General features: G+C 40.2%; 2 protein-coding genes across 2 annotated transcripts in view; both read right to left on the bottom strand.

Moving 5' to 3' along the window:
- The window catches only part of LOC111190276 (class I histocompatibility antigen, Gogo-C*0101/C*0102 alpha chain-like), a 163,417-nt gene that overhangs the window by 134,541 nt on the left and 14,827 nt on the right, over positions 1–14,049 (bottom strand). The gene's annotated exons all lie outside the window — the stretch shown is intronic.
- LOC111190274 (H-2 class I histocompatibility antigen, alpha chain) lies at positions 4,406–11,880 on the bottom strand. The gene is made up of 6 exons (XM_049472827.1): positions 11,749–11,880; positions 7,166–7,450; positions 6,787–7,077; positions 5,010–5,294; positions 4,765–4,872; positions 4,406–4,550 (listed from the first exon to the last, which is right to left on the bottom strand). The coding sequence occupies exons 1-6, from the start codon at positions 11,810–11,812 to the stop codon at positions 4,459–4,461; spliced, it is 1,125 nt and encodes a 374-aa protein (XP_049328784.1). The 5' UTR covers positions 11,813–11,880; the 3' UTR covers positions 4,406–4,458.

Here is a 14,049-nt window from a genome sequence, read left to right as displayed (position 1 = left end):
TGATGTTGCAAGGTGGTTGCTGTGGTGTTGCTAGGTGGTTGCTGTGGTTTTGCTAGGTGGTTGATGTGGTGTTGCTAGGTGGTTGTTGTGGTGTTGCTAGGTGGTTGCTGTGGTGTTGCTAGATGGTTGATGTGGTGTTGCTAGGTGGTTTCTGTGGCATTGCTAGGTGGTTGATGTGGTGTTGCTAGATGGTTGATGTGGTGTTGCTAGATGGTTGCTGTGGTATTGCTAGATGGTTGCTGTGGTGTTGCCAGTTGGTTGCTGTGGTGTTGCTAGGAGGTCGCTGTGGTGTTGCTAGGAGGTCGCTGTGGTGTTGCTAGGTTGTTGATGTGGTGTTGCTAGATGGTTGATGTGGTGTTGCTAGATGGTTGCTGTGGTATTGCTAGATGGTTGCTGTGGTGTTGCCAGTTGGTTGCTGTGGTGTTGCTAGGAGGTCGCTGTGGTGTTGCTAGGAGGTCGCTGTGGTGTTGCTAGGTTGTTGATGTGGTGTTGCTAGGTGGTTGCTGTGGTGTTGCTAGGTAATTGCTATGGTATTGCTAGGTGGTTGCTGTGGTGTTGGTAGATGGTTGCTGTGGTGTTGCTAGGTGGTTTCTGTGGTATTGATAGGTGGTTGATGTGGTGTTGCTAGATGGTTGATGTAGTGTTGCTAGATGGTTGCTGTGGTATTGCTAGATGGTTGCTGTGGTGTTGCCAGTTGGTTGCTGTGGTGTTGCTAGGAGGTTGCTGTGGTGTTGCTAGGTTGTTAATGTGGTGTTGCTAGGTGGTTGCTGTGGTGTTGCTAGGTAGTTGCTATAGTATTGCTAGGTGGTTGCTGTGGTGTTGCTAGATGGTTGCTGTGGTGTTGCTAGGTGGTTTCTGTGGTATTGCTAGGTGGTTGCTATGGTGTTGCCAGTTAGTTGCTGTGGTGTTGCTAGGAGGTTGCTGTGGTGTTGCTAGGTTGTTGATGTGGTGTTGCTAGGTGGTTGCTGTGGTGTTGCTAGGTAGTTGCTATGGTATTGCTAGATGGTTGCTGTGGTGTTGCTAGGTGGTTTCTGTGGTATTGCTAGGTGGTTGATGTGGTGTTGCTAGATGGTTGATGTGGTGTTGCTAGATGGTTGCTGTGGTGTTGCTAGGTGGTTGCTGTGATGTTGCAAGGTGGTTGCTGTGGTGTTGCTAGGTGGTTGCTGTGGTTTTGCTAGGTGGTTGATGTGGTGTTGCTAGGTGGTTGTTGTGGTGTTGCTAGGTGGTTGCTGTGGTGTTGCTAGATGGTTGATGTGGTGTTGCTAGGTGGTTTCTGTGGCATTGCTAGGTGGTTGATGTGGTGTTGCTAGATGGTTGATGTGGTGTTGCTAGATGGTTGCTGTGGTATTGCTAGATGGTTGCTGTGGTGTTGCCAGTTGGTTGCTGTGGTGTTGCTAGGAGGTCGCTGTGGTGTTGCTAGGAGGTCGCTGTGGTGTTGCTAGGTTGTTGATGTGGTGTTGCTAGGTGGTTGCTGTGGTGTTGCTAGGTAATTGCTATGGTATTGCTAGGTGGTTGCTGTGGTGTTGCTAGATGGTTGCTGTGGTGTTGCTAGGTGGTTTCTGTGGTATTGCTAGGTGGTTGATGTGGTGTTGCTAGATGGTTGATGTAGTGTTGCTAGATGGTTGCTGTGGTATTGCTAGATGGTTGCTGTGGTGTTGCCAGTTGGTTGCTGTGGTGTTGCTAGGAGGTTGCTGTGGTGTTGCTAGGTTGTTAATGTGGTGTTGCTAGGTGGTTGCTGTGGTGTTGCTAGGTAGTTGCTATAGTATTGCTAGGTGGTTGCTGTGGTGTTGCTAGATGGTTGCTGTGGTGTTGCTAGATGGTTGCTGTGGTATTGCTAGATGGTTGCTGTGGTGTTGCCAGTTGGTTGCTGTGGTGTTGCTAGGAGGTCGCTGTGGTGTTGCTAGGAGGTCGCTGTGGTGTTGCTAGGTGGTTGATGTGGTGTTGCTAGGTGGTTGCTGTGGTGTTGCTAGGTAATTGCTATGGTATTGCTAGGTGGTTGCTGTGGTGTTGGTAGATGGTTGCTGTGGTGTTGCTAGGTGGTTTCTGTGGTATTGCTAGGTGGTTGATGTGGTGTTGCTAGATGGTTGATGTAGTGTTGCTAGATGGTTGCTGTGGTATTGCTAGATGGTTGCTGTGGTGTTGCCAGTTGGTTGCTGTGGTGTTGCTAGGAGGTTGCTGTGGTGTTGCTAGGTTGTTAACGTGGTGTTGCTAGGTGGTTGCTGTGGTGTTGCTAGGTAGTTGCTATAGTATTGCTAGGTGGTTGCTGTGGTGTTGCTAGATGGTTGCTGTGGTGTTGCTAGGTGGTTTCTGTGGTATTGCTAGGTGGTTGCTGTGGTGTTGCCAGTTAGTTGCTGTGGTGTTGCTAGGAGGTTGCTGTGGTGTTGCTAGGTTGTTGATGTGGTGTTGCTAGGTGGTTGCTGTGGTGTTGCTAGGTAGTTGCTATGGTATTGCTAGATGGTTGCTGTGGTGTTGCTAGGTGGTTTCTGTGGTATTGCTAGGTGGTTGATGTGGTGTTGCTAGATGGTTGATGTGGTGTTGCTAGATGGTTGCTGTGGTGTTGCTAGGTGGTTGCTGTGATGTTGCAAGGTGGTTGCTGTGGTGTTGCTAGGTGGTTGCTGTGGTTTTGCTAGGTGGTTGATGTGGTGTTGCTAGGTGGTTGTTGTGGTGTTGCTAGGTGGTTGCTGTGGTGTTGCTAGATGGTTGATGTGGTGTTGCTAGGTGGTTTCTGTGGCATTGCTAGGTGGTTGATGTGGTGTTGCTAGATGGTTGATGTGGTGTTGCTAGGTTGTTGATGTGGTGTTGCTAGGTGGTTGCTGTGGTGTTGCTAGGTAATTGCTATGGTATTGCTAGGTGGTTGCTGTGGTGTTGCTAGATGGTTGCTGTGGTGTTGCTAGGTGGTTTCTGTGGTATTGCTAGGTGGTTGATGTGGTGTTGCTAGATGGTTGATGTAGTGTTGCTAGATGGTTGCTGTGGTATTGCTAGATGGTTGCTGTGGTGTTGCCAGTTGGTTGCTGTGGTGTTGCTAGGAGGTTGCTGTGGTGTTGCTAGGTGGTTGCTGTGGTGTTGCTAGGTAGTTGCTATAGTATTGCTAGGTGGTTGCTGTGGTGTTGCTAGATGGTTGCTGTGGTGTTGCTAGGTGGTTTCTGTGGTATTGCTAGGTGGTTGCTGTGGTGTTGCCAGTTAGTTGCTGTGGTGTTGCTAGGTTGTTGATGTGGTGTTGCTAGGTGGTTGCTGTGGTGTTGCTAGGTAGTTGCTATGGTATTGCTAGATGGTTGCTGTGGTGTTGCTAGGTGGTTTCTGTGGTATTGCTAGGTGGTTGATGTGGTGTTGCTAGATGGTTGATGTGGTGTTGCTAGATGGTTGCTGTGGTGTTGCTAGGTGGTTGCTGTGATGTTGCAAGGTGGTTGCTGTGGTGTTGCTAGGTGGTTGCTGTGGTTTTGCTAGGTGGTTGATGTGGTGTTGCTAGGTGGTTGTTGTGGTGTTGCTAGGTGGTTGCTGTGGCATTGTTAGGTGGTAAAGATACACCAGCAGCTCAGTGGTGATGTTGGTAGATGGTTGCTACAGTGTTTCTAGGTGGTTGCTATGGTGTTGCTAGGTGGTTGCTATGGTGTTGGTAGGTGGTTGTGTTGGTAGACTGTTGCTGTGTTGTTGCTAGGTGGTTGCTATGGTGTTTGTAGGTGGTTGCTGTGCTGTCCCCCCCCCCAAATGTGTCCCTTAAAACTACTAAAAATGTCTGTTTTGTGAAAGTATATGCTTACTTCTTCAAGGAAACGCTAATATTTGTAATAATGGTTGGTTGTGCGTTGCTTATTCAATTACAACATTAGTGCGGAGACGGTTTAGTTTGGTTTATTAAATAAAATGCTGTAAATCAAATTTAGCTTTTTTTCCTTTTTCTCTGATTCAATATTAGATACTACCTTTATATTCCAACCTTGGTGTCTATTTTAGTGATCTATAGTGCACCAGTGAATTGCTTTAAAATACGCCTTGCACAGCTCGAAATGTGCAAAAGCCATGTATTAATTCTTTTAATTATTAATTAGTATTTATCACAATATAAACTTATGCACTTAAAATTCTTAAATTTTCCCAAAGAGCAGCATTAGAATTAGCCACAAACCGTGCTAAGCGCTAACTCTTTCGCCGTTCAGAGGTGAGTGTTATCAGCCTGTAGCCTGCTGCTAGCTCTGGCTAGCACTGCTGGAGCAGCATTAGCATTATCCACTAACCGTGCTAAGTTCTAGCTCTTTCGCCATTCAGAGGTGGGTATTATCAGCCTGCAGTCTAATTATTTAGTACTGTGTTAAAATAAGTTATGTGGGACGAACCTCAGTGTAGCGCTGTCAGGCGGCATATGCTGCTTAGTGCTAGTGGTTGGCCGCTAATGCTAATGCTCCAGCCTTAGTGCTGGAGAAATTTGGGAATCTGAGCTTACTGTAAATAAATGGAAGTGCTTTACTCACTGAAGTTTCTAGTAAAATCATTACCTGTAGGAGCTAAAGAATATTCACTGTTGTCCGAATCTTCTCCATTAAGACAACCTGCACCTGTTCAATTAAAATGAATAGAATTAGAGTATAAAAACAGCAGCTTACACTTACACATTCCTTCATCCTGCTGTAACAAAAGATACGCATCTAAACTATAAACACATCCTCTAGATACAGTGAACAGAAAACAAGAATTTTATAACAATAATAATAATGCAATGATTATATACTGTACATCAGTGAGCATTAGCATTAGCGCAGTTCAACTTACCTATTATATTCCTTTTTTTAAGAACAAAGATGACACACAACACTCCAGCCGTAATCAGAAGTGCTACAATAACAATCACAGCGACCGGTGTTGTATCGGGCGCCTCACCTTTGAATAAATGACAAAAATCACAATTCAGGTTATTAAATACAATTAGTAATTAGGCTGATAACTCTAAACTCTGAAAGACCAGAACTGCAACAGGTAACAGTAAGAAATATCATATTTACGAAAAAATGTAGTACCCCATTGTACGATTTTTGGTTCCTTGAGGGAGCTGTGAGTAACCGAACAGTCGTATTGGACATTTTCCTTCTCCGGGATGTCCACAATCTTCCTCATCTGGAAGGTCGCATCCTCATTGGGTCTGACTCCAGAGGATGTGACTAGATGTTCAGGAATGGCAGTGCCGGACTTCCTTATAGTCATCACCACGTCTTTGGGGTAGAAGCCCGTGGCCAGGCAGGTCAGGGTTAACTTTCCTGGGGCAACCCTGGATCTTTTTGCAAACATGTAAAGTGCTGGTGGAGCTAAAGCAAAAACAAAATGAACAAGAATACATTTAAAATAACCGGATAACCCTCTCGAAAGAGTTCATCACTGAACCCAGTACAGTATAGTGAGTATCATCAGAACACTAACCAGATAACCCTCTTGAAAGAGAGCAACACTTAGCACAGTACAGTGAGTATCATCAGTACACTAACCAGATACCCCTCTCGAAAGAGTGCATCACCGAGCCCAGTACAGTACAGTGAGTATCATCAGAACACTAACCAGATACCACCCTCGAAAGAGTGCATCACTCATCCCAATGCAGTGAGTACCATCAGAACAATAACCAAATGCCCCTCTCAAAAGAGTGCATCACTGAGCCCAGTACAATATAGTATCATCAGAACACTAACCAGATACCCCCTTTTGAAAGAGTGCTTCACTCAGCCCATCACAGTGATTACTATCGAAACACAAACCAGATACTCCTCTTAAAAAAGTGCATCACTCAGCCCAATACAGTGAGTATCATCAGAACACTAACCAGATACCCCTCTTGAAAGAGTGCATCACTGAGGCCAATGCATTGAGTACCATTAGAACACTAACCAGATGCTACTCTTAAGAATCCATCACTCAGTCCAATACAGTAACTACCATTAGAACACTAACTAGATACCCCTCTCAAAAGAGTGCATCAATGAGACCAGTACAGTGAGTATCATCAGAACACTAACTAGATACTCCGTTTGAAAGAGTGCACCACTGAGCCCAGTACAGTGAGTACCATTAGAACACTATCCAGTTTCCCCTCTTAAAAGAGTGCATCACTCAGCACAGTACAGTATCATCAGTACACTAACCAGATACCCATCTCGAAAGAGTGCATCACTGAGCCCAGTACACTATGAAAACACTAACCAGATACTACTCTTGAAAATGGAAAGAGTGCATCACTCATTCCAATACAGTATCGTGAGTATCATCAGAACACTTACCGGATTTCCCTCTCGAAAGAGTGCATCACTCAGCCCAATACAGTGAGTACCATCAGAACACTAACCAGATACCCCTCTCGAAAGAGTGCATCACTCAGCCCAGTACAGTATAGAGAGTATCATCAGAACACTAATCGGATACCCCTCTCAAAAGAGTTCATCACTGAGCCCTGTACAGTATAGTGAGTATCATTAGAACACTAACCAGATACCCCTCTTGAAAAAGTGCATCACTCATCCCAATACAGTGTGCATAATCAAAACACTACTCGGAGTCCCCTCTTGAAAGTCTATTGCTATCGAATTCCCCTTTAGAGAGTCTATTGCTTAGCCCAGTACTCAGAGTATCAACAGAAAACTAACAGGATACTCCTCTCAAGAGTGCATCAGTACCAGTGTGTATCACTTACAATATCACAATGTAGAAGCATTTCTTCCCAGTATCATGCAGTCCTTCTACAACATGTACCAGCTTCACCTCAGGGTTACAATTTCAATGTTTCCAAAAATGGAAAAAACAGAAACTCACAGTGTTTTCTTAGTGTTTCTTTTCCATACTCCATGAATTTGGTGAGCCAGTCCACACACTCTTTCTCCAGGTACCCCTGGGTGTACTGGTTCAGGATGGCCACACCATCCCATTTCCTCTTGGTTTCTTCTGCAGCTTGAACCGGAGCGACCCAGACCCTGTGAGAATTATCAAAGGAGAGAAAATCTGATCCATCATAGCTGTACTGATCAATCCCTTTCAGAAACGTCACTGTTCCATTGTTAAACTCATCGATCTCACAGCCGTGTCTCCACTGAAGAACATGAAGATCTGAAAAGAAGCAGAAAATGAAGACCATCACAATCACTGACACAGATCACGAGAGAAGGAAACAATAAAGATCTGATGAATCACTAACCCTGATCACTGTGGTTCATCCTCTTCATCAGAATCTCCACGTTGACCTTGAACCACTGCTCTTTACTCTTGCGAGACTGGGTTCCTTTTTCCCAGTAATCTTCCTGCATCTTCTCCATCATCCAGCTCTGTTTAGGAATCTTCTTCTGCTCCTTACTGTTGTAGTAGTCGATCTCTCGGTCATCCAGCAGCCCCAGAGCTGTGAACTGGTGGATTCCAGGTAGATCCACGTCTTTGTTGAGGGCGCTGTAAATGTAGAACAGGGAGTGTTTCTCTGAAGGAGATCCTGTAAAGAAAATTGTACATAACAGGGGTTTTAAAAGTTGTTTACAAACATAACAAGACAACTATATTAAATGTATTAAGTTTAAAACGTGTACTGTTGGGGTGTAACGGTACGTGTATTCTTTACAAACCGTCATGATACGGTTTGCGTAAAACCATGCAGAATACACGGTACACAGGCAGTCTATTCGAGATTGTGGAACCAATGAACGTAACCCAGAAAATGTAGCTGTAGCACTGTTGCTATTAGCAACTCACTACTGATTTAGCCCATAGCCTGCGCTGAGAAGTTTAGCTCTGACTGGAAGTTGGAGAATACAAACAAAGAGCACAGTAACACCGAACAACTTTCGACAACTGTCGCTGCGCTGCTATAGGAAATGAATGGTCGTCTGTCGCTTTCCAGTGTGATTTCAGGGTTAGGCGCTCGTACTGTCACTCTTTCTTTCTATCTCTCTCTCTTGCTCGCACCATCTGTCTGTCTGACTGTCTGTTGCTGTCTTTCTCTTTCGCTTGTGCCGTCTGTCTGTCTCTCTGTCTTTCTCTCTTGCTTGTGCCATATGTCTGTTTGCTATGTATATTAGGAAGCTGTACCTGGATCTTGGTGCAACGTCTTCTCTGGTCCATGCAATTCATAGTGTTTATTATATCTTGTATTTGCCTGGTTTGTTGATTTCTGTTTACGTTTTATGACTCAGATTTTTAGATAACCCTTGTCTGATTTGCCTGCCTGGAATTTTTGTAAAATAAACCTTTAGGATCCTTTACCATGGTCTTGACAACTAGATTAATATTAAAGATTAAAAAACAATGAACCAACAAAAGTGGTTTGAGATGAGTTGGAGCTTAGAGTGAAGGAAAAGCTGTTGGCAAGAGCTCCTATATATAGATATAGGCGTGTGGTTTCAGGCTTGTTGAAGTGTGAATTACAGGGGTGTGGATAACAGCCTGCATTTGAAGATAAATTACAGTAAGTGTGTATCCGCTACAGACATTTGTGCAAGGACCAGCATCAGGGCAGAAATCACAATCTTAGTAACCTGGTGTACCCGTCTAGTTCACCAAGTTCTCAGGTGTTCATGCATGGGTGACTCTGGAATTGTCAATCTGCAGTACTGCTCTTGCCTCTGCTTAATCTCTGAACTTCCTGCCTCTTACAACCTCTTCAACTTCCCTTACTTATTAAATTTTTGTGCTATATCTCTCTCCTCTTTTGCCTCCACTATCCCCAGCCACCCCATGGCTGTCGGATGTTCTACGCAACAACCGTAGAGAGCTAAGTCTAGCCGAGAGAAAGTGGAAGAAATCTAAACAAAACTCTGACCTCTGCTCTCCAGACCAGTCTCTACTATCCCGGTTTTCAACAGGGGTAACTGCTGCAAAATCCTTTTTCTACCAAAGGAAACTTCACCATCTTCTCATCTCTTCTAAACCCTCCTCCTCTAGGTGGCAATAGATGCGCTATGCCTAGCTATTTTGTCCTATTTCCTGCTGCTGTTCACTCAGGAAGGCAAAGTGTTGTGTGCTTTCTCTGAAGGTGAGACATGCAGTGTGGTGCTCTCTGATTAAACCTAATTAATCCTTTAAAAATATATGCCATCCATTAATATTTTGTACAGATTAGTGCTAGATTACCTCTGATGTTCTGATGTTCTGCCTTCTAGATAGATAGATAGATAGATAGATAGATAGATAGATAGATAGATAGATAGATAGATAGATAGATAGAAAAGTTGAAATCAAAGCAAAAGGAGCTACTTTTAAGAGTCAAAGTATAAAATAAATTTAAGTTTAACACTTTTTGTTTACTTCATAATTGCATATGCATTCTTCATAGTTTTGATGCCTGCAATATTAATTTACAGCAATGTTCTAAAATCTAATAAAAAGCCCTTTCTGGAGAGTAGAGACAGTTACTTCAACAGATTCACATGTATCAGAGGAGGCATGCACTTCTTTTCACTCTCATAATAATTGAGTTAACTGACTAGGCTACATTTGGGAGAAAATTGGGTAAAAAAGCAGAATAAGGCTCAATACAGTGAGCATTAAAACACTAACCAGATATCTATCTCAAGAGTCCATTACTCAGTCCAGTACAGTGAATATCATTGTAACACTAACCAGATACCCCTCTCAAGAGTCCATCACTAAGCCTAATACAGTGAGTATAAGAACACTAACCAGATCCACTCTCAAGAGTGCATTTCTCAGTGCAGTACAGTGAGTATTATCAAAACACTAACCAGATACCCCTCTCGAAAGACTGCATCATTTAAGGTATTTAGGTCATCATTTAAGGTATCACCATCACTTAGCCCAGTATAGTATCATCAGAACACTAACCAGATACCGCTTTCGAAAGAGTGCATCACTCAGTCCAGTACAGTATCATCAGAATACTAACAGGATTTCCCTCTCAAGAGTTCACCACTAAGCCCAGTACATTGAGAATCAGAACACTAACCAGATACCTATCTCAAGAGTGCATTACTCAGTCTAGTACAGTGAATATCATTAGAACACTAACCAGATACCCCTCTCTAAAGAGTGCATCACTCAGCCTAGTACTGTATCATCAGAACTCTAACCAGATACCCCTCTTGAAAGAAGGCATCACTGAGCCCAGTACAGTGAGTATCATCAGAACACTAACACTATACCTGTCTCAAAAAGATATCAGCCCAGTACAGTCAGTGTCAGAACACTAACTGGATACCCCTCTCAGGAGTTACTCACCAGTACAGGGTATGATTTTTTTGTCTGAACTTGAACATCATATACCAGTTTAGACTGAGTTCAAAAAGAATGGTAAATACACCATTTTCTTCACACATAGAAAATGTATATATATGGCCATATGTTTCTTAATATGTGAAATACATTTTAAACAGTTTAATAAAAAAAGTATATATTAAAAAAATGCATATTGAAAATATATTAATTTTCCATATGGGCTGAAAAAGCAGTTCAAACACTACTGTTTGGCAACAGCGTAGATCGATGATCTAGACACTAAGATAATGTATGTAAATTTGACACTGTTGAATGCCTGCTTACCCATGTGTAAAGTAAATATGTGTAACATTTGTTTATAGAAAACGCTGAAATGTATGAACATTTCAAATTTATTTTCTTATAATCTCATTAATCTAATTAAACAAACTGCATAACACTGGTCTGTATACAATATAAACCCAGTCGGGTGCTAAACAATCCAGCTGTGATAAAATAAATCTGTAAGTAAGTAAACAAACTAAATAAATGTGTAAATAAATTGATGAATAATAATGAAATAATGTAATTGGTCTGCCCACATAAAGAGAAATATATATAAAATGCATTTCAAGTACATTCAAAAATGTATTATTCCTAATGTACTGCTACTGTTTGATTTACTGTCTGATTTAATTGTCATTTTGAGAATTAAAATATATTTAAAGTGTACTTCGCATTTAAAGAAATACACATCACATACATTGATCTCATTAAATAAATGGGCTAACGCTCATCCTGACACTAAAGGAAACTGGTCGAGTATTAATCGAGCATGCTTTGAAAAATTTGTCAAATCTGTAAAAAAGTAGTGAAACAAATACATTAATAAATATATTTTAAATATAATGATGTCTTACTGGTCTGCACATATGGTAAATAAATATATGTGAAATGCATTTAAAAACCAATTTAAATGTTAAACATTAAAATGTCATAATACACAAAAATGTACTGCAATAGTTTCAAATATATTTTGAGAATAATCAATACATTTTATATTTTTTTGTACAGGTACACTTTTACAACATTATTCGCATTACATAAGAGACTAACACTTAATACTAAAGGAAACCATTACATTTCCTGTGACAAATGTGTCTAATATTTAAAAAAGTAATGAAACAAAAAAAATGAATGAATATATTTTAAATGTAATGAAGCCATTGTTGCTGTTCTGCTCATATGGAAGAGAAATATATGTTAAATGCTTTTATATTTAAATATATAAATATGATATTATAATCTCATTTCACACACAAAGAAACACGTGCGTACAGTTAACCTTACACTCCTTTGTGTGGGTGTGATAATGCCACGTGTTTAATAATTACTCTAAAATGCTCATTTATGACGAATTAAACTTAAATTAATTAATTTATAATATATAATTATAATTTTGTTTGTTATTAAGCTTATATTATGTGTATTTCAGGTATTTAGGAATTTTAATATATATAATATATTTTAGTTTCGGTTTGTCTGGAGTCGGTGTCGGGTGTCGGGTGTCGGTTCGGTACTTACCGCCGAGGGTTCGGACCCACACCGCGCATAGCACGATCACACACGGGCTCGCGGACAGCTTCATCCCCGCGCGCGCTCCGCTCCTGATCCGGTTAAATCGGTTTAAAAAGTGGATTTTTTTCCCTCAGTAAAGAAGCCGCTACTGGTTATCTGCTCTGAATTCCCCTCAACTCCCTTCAAAGTTCAAACTCCACGCGCGCATTTTTACTGCGCATGCGCACCACGCACCGAAATATTTATATATTATATTTGTAGATTATAGAATATTTAATATTTAATAATGCTGGGAACATCAGCGGTAAAAAAGTAACAATACTCACATGTTTAATATAAAGAGGGAGAGATTAACATATATAAAGAGAGAGAGAAAGAGAGAGAGAGATACAGAGAGAGAGAGAGCGAGAGACAGAGAGAAAGAAAGAGTGAGAGAGAAAGAGAGGGAGGAAATGAGAGACATTTCTCAGTTGCTAACTTACGAACATATTTTCACCTCTAAAACACATTTTGCACTTGGGGTGCATAATGATAAGCACATGTAGCAAAAGTGAAACTCAGTGAAACACATGGGTCTCAACTTAAACACAGCAACTCAGAATTGATCACACTTGTGTCTAATGATGTGAAGAAACCATTATAATCCAGCACATGGAGCTCTGGTCACTGAGGTTTTACTATGGACAGAAACAATCAGACAGGCAGATTAAGAGGAAGAGGAAGTATGAGACAAAGAATAATTGTTTCGGATGAAATATGAGCAACTGTCATAGAGCATGTTTTTGTTCACGGTTTGACACTGAGGGAAGCTGGACTTCGAGTTCAGCCCAAGCTAAACAGATTTACTGTGTTAACTATAGTCCAAAGATTCAGAGAGGAGAACAGATCATTGTTTTTTCTTTACGAACATGTTTGAATTATGACTCAATTCAAATGTGTTCCATTACATTCATTTTCCAATATACTTGTAGGCCATGAACTGCATGTTTTTTTTTGTTACCGCACATGTGTATGTATTTTTATATATATATACAAAAAACAGATCATATACGTTATGATCTGATTGTTGTGTTTTGCTTTTTTCTGTGTTTAATGACTTTTTTACATAGAGGGATGGTTTCAAGAAATGTGTATGTCTAATTTAGCTATTTATAGGTTTATGTTTCTCCCAAATTACAAAAAAAATGAGAAATGTCTGAAATAAAAAAAAAAGGATGCAGAGCTTTCAGACCTCAAATAATGCAAAGAAAACAAGTTCATATTCATAAAGTTTTAAGAGTTCAGAAATAATCAATATTTGGTGGAATAACCCTGGTGGTTTTTAATCACAGTTTTTTTCATGCATCTTGGCATCATGTTCTCCTCCACCAGTCTTACACACTGCTTTTGGATAACTTTATGCTGCTTTACTCCTGGTGTAAAAAGTCAAGCAGTTCAGTTTGGTGGTTTGATGGTTTGTGATCATCCATCTTCCTCTTGATTATATTCCAGAGGTTTTTAATTTGGTAAAATCAAGGTGTATTTTAAACCTGTCAAAAATAAAGAGTAATATGTAAAAGTAGTGTTGTCACTGAGTAATAGCTATTTTAGCTTTTGGGGATCAGTGGATCTGTGTGTGTGTGTGTGTGTGTGTGTGTGTATGTACTACAGTATTTTAGGGGAAAATACTATATAAATATGTAAAAATTACTGAAATATTATTTTTCATTTACTTTACAAAAAGTCATGTTGTAGCAAATTATTAATTACATGCAATTTAACTTTAATCAGACAGTGTGATTAATCTTTAGATACTTAATAGCTGTCAGTGGATGTGTATCTTTTAAATGTTACTGTTTAATAATTAGAAATACAAAGCAAATAAGTAATTAACAACTGTAATCAGGTTTATATATTATTATTATTATTAAAATAGACTAAAACTATAGAAATACAGTGGATCTCAATATGTCCATATGTTATACATAGATATACAGTCAGTGACATTTTTAATAAGTATCAGCAATAGAAGTAATTTTCTACAGAGCCCCATTTATTACAAACGAAAAAAGATCATAATTCAGGGACACATGAATAAGCAAAAATAAAATACTTTATTTAATAATGAAAACAGTACTCAATAAAATTCAAAGTACAATATAAAAAAATCCTTGCACACATGTCCTTAAAATAGAGTTGGACATTGCGGGACTGCCTCTGTTTATATTATATTCTTTTTTTTTTTTTTTTTTTTTTTTTTATTGATCAAATTAGTTCTTTTTTTATATATATATTTTAATCCCTTTTGACTGTAAATGCTCAGCAGCA

This window comes from Astyanax mexicanus, unplaced genomic scaffold, assembly GCF_023375975.1.
Source record: "Astyanax mexicanus isolate ESR-SI-001 unplaced genomic scaffold, AstMex3_surface scaffold_31, whole genome shotgun sequence".
In the NCBI taxonomy this organism is placed as follows: Eukaryota; Metazoa; Chordata; class Actinopteri; order Characiformes; family Acestrorhamphidae; genus Astyanax; species Astyanax mexicanus.
This window is presented reverse-complemented; position numbering and strand designations above follow the sequence as displayed.

Bases quoted from the DNA above. Each gene is read 5' to 3' on its own strand.
- LOC111190274 (XM_049472827.1), bottom strand. From the start codon at position 11,812: ATGAAGCTGTCCGCGAGCCCGTGTGTGATCGTGCTATGCGCGGTGTGG. The intron at 7,451-11,748 runs GTAAGTACCGAA...TTTTCTTTACAG, and splicing joins GTGGGTCCGAACCCTCGGCG to GATCTCCTTCAGAGAAACAC. The intron at 5,295-6,786 runs GTGAGTTTCTGT...TTTTTGCTTTAG, and splicing joins AGAAACACTAAGAAAACACT to CTCCACCAGCACTTTACATG.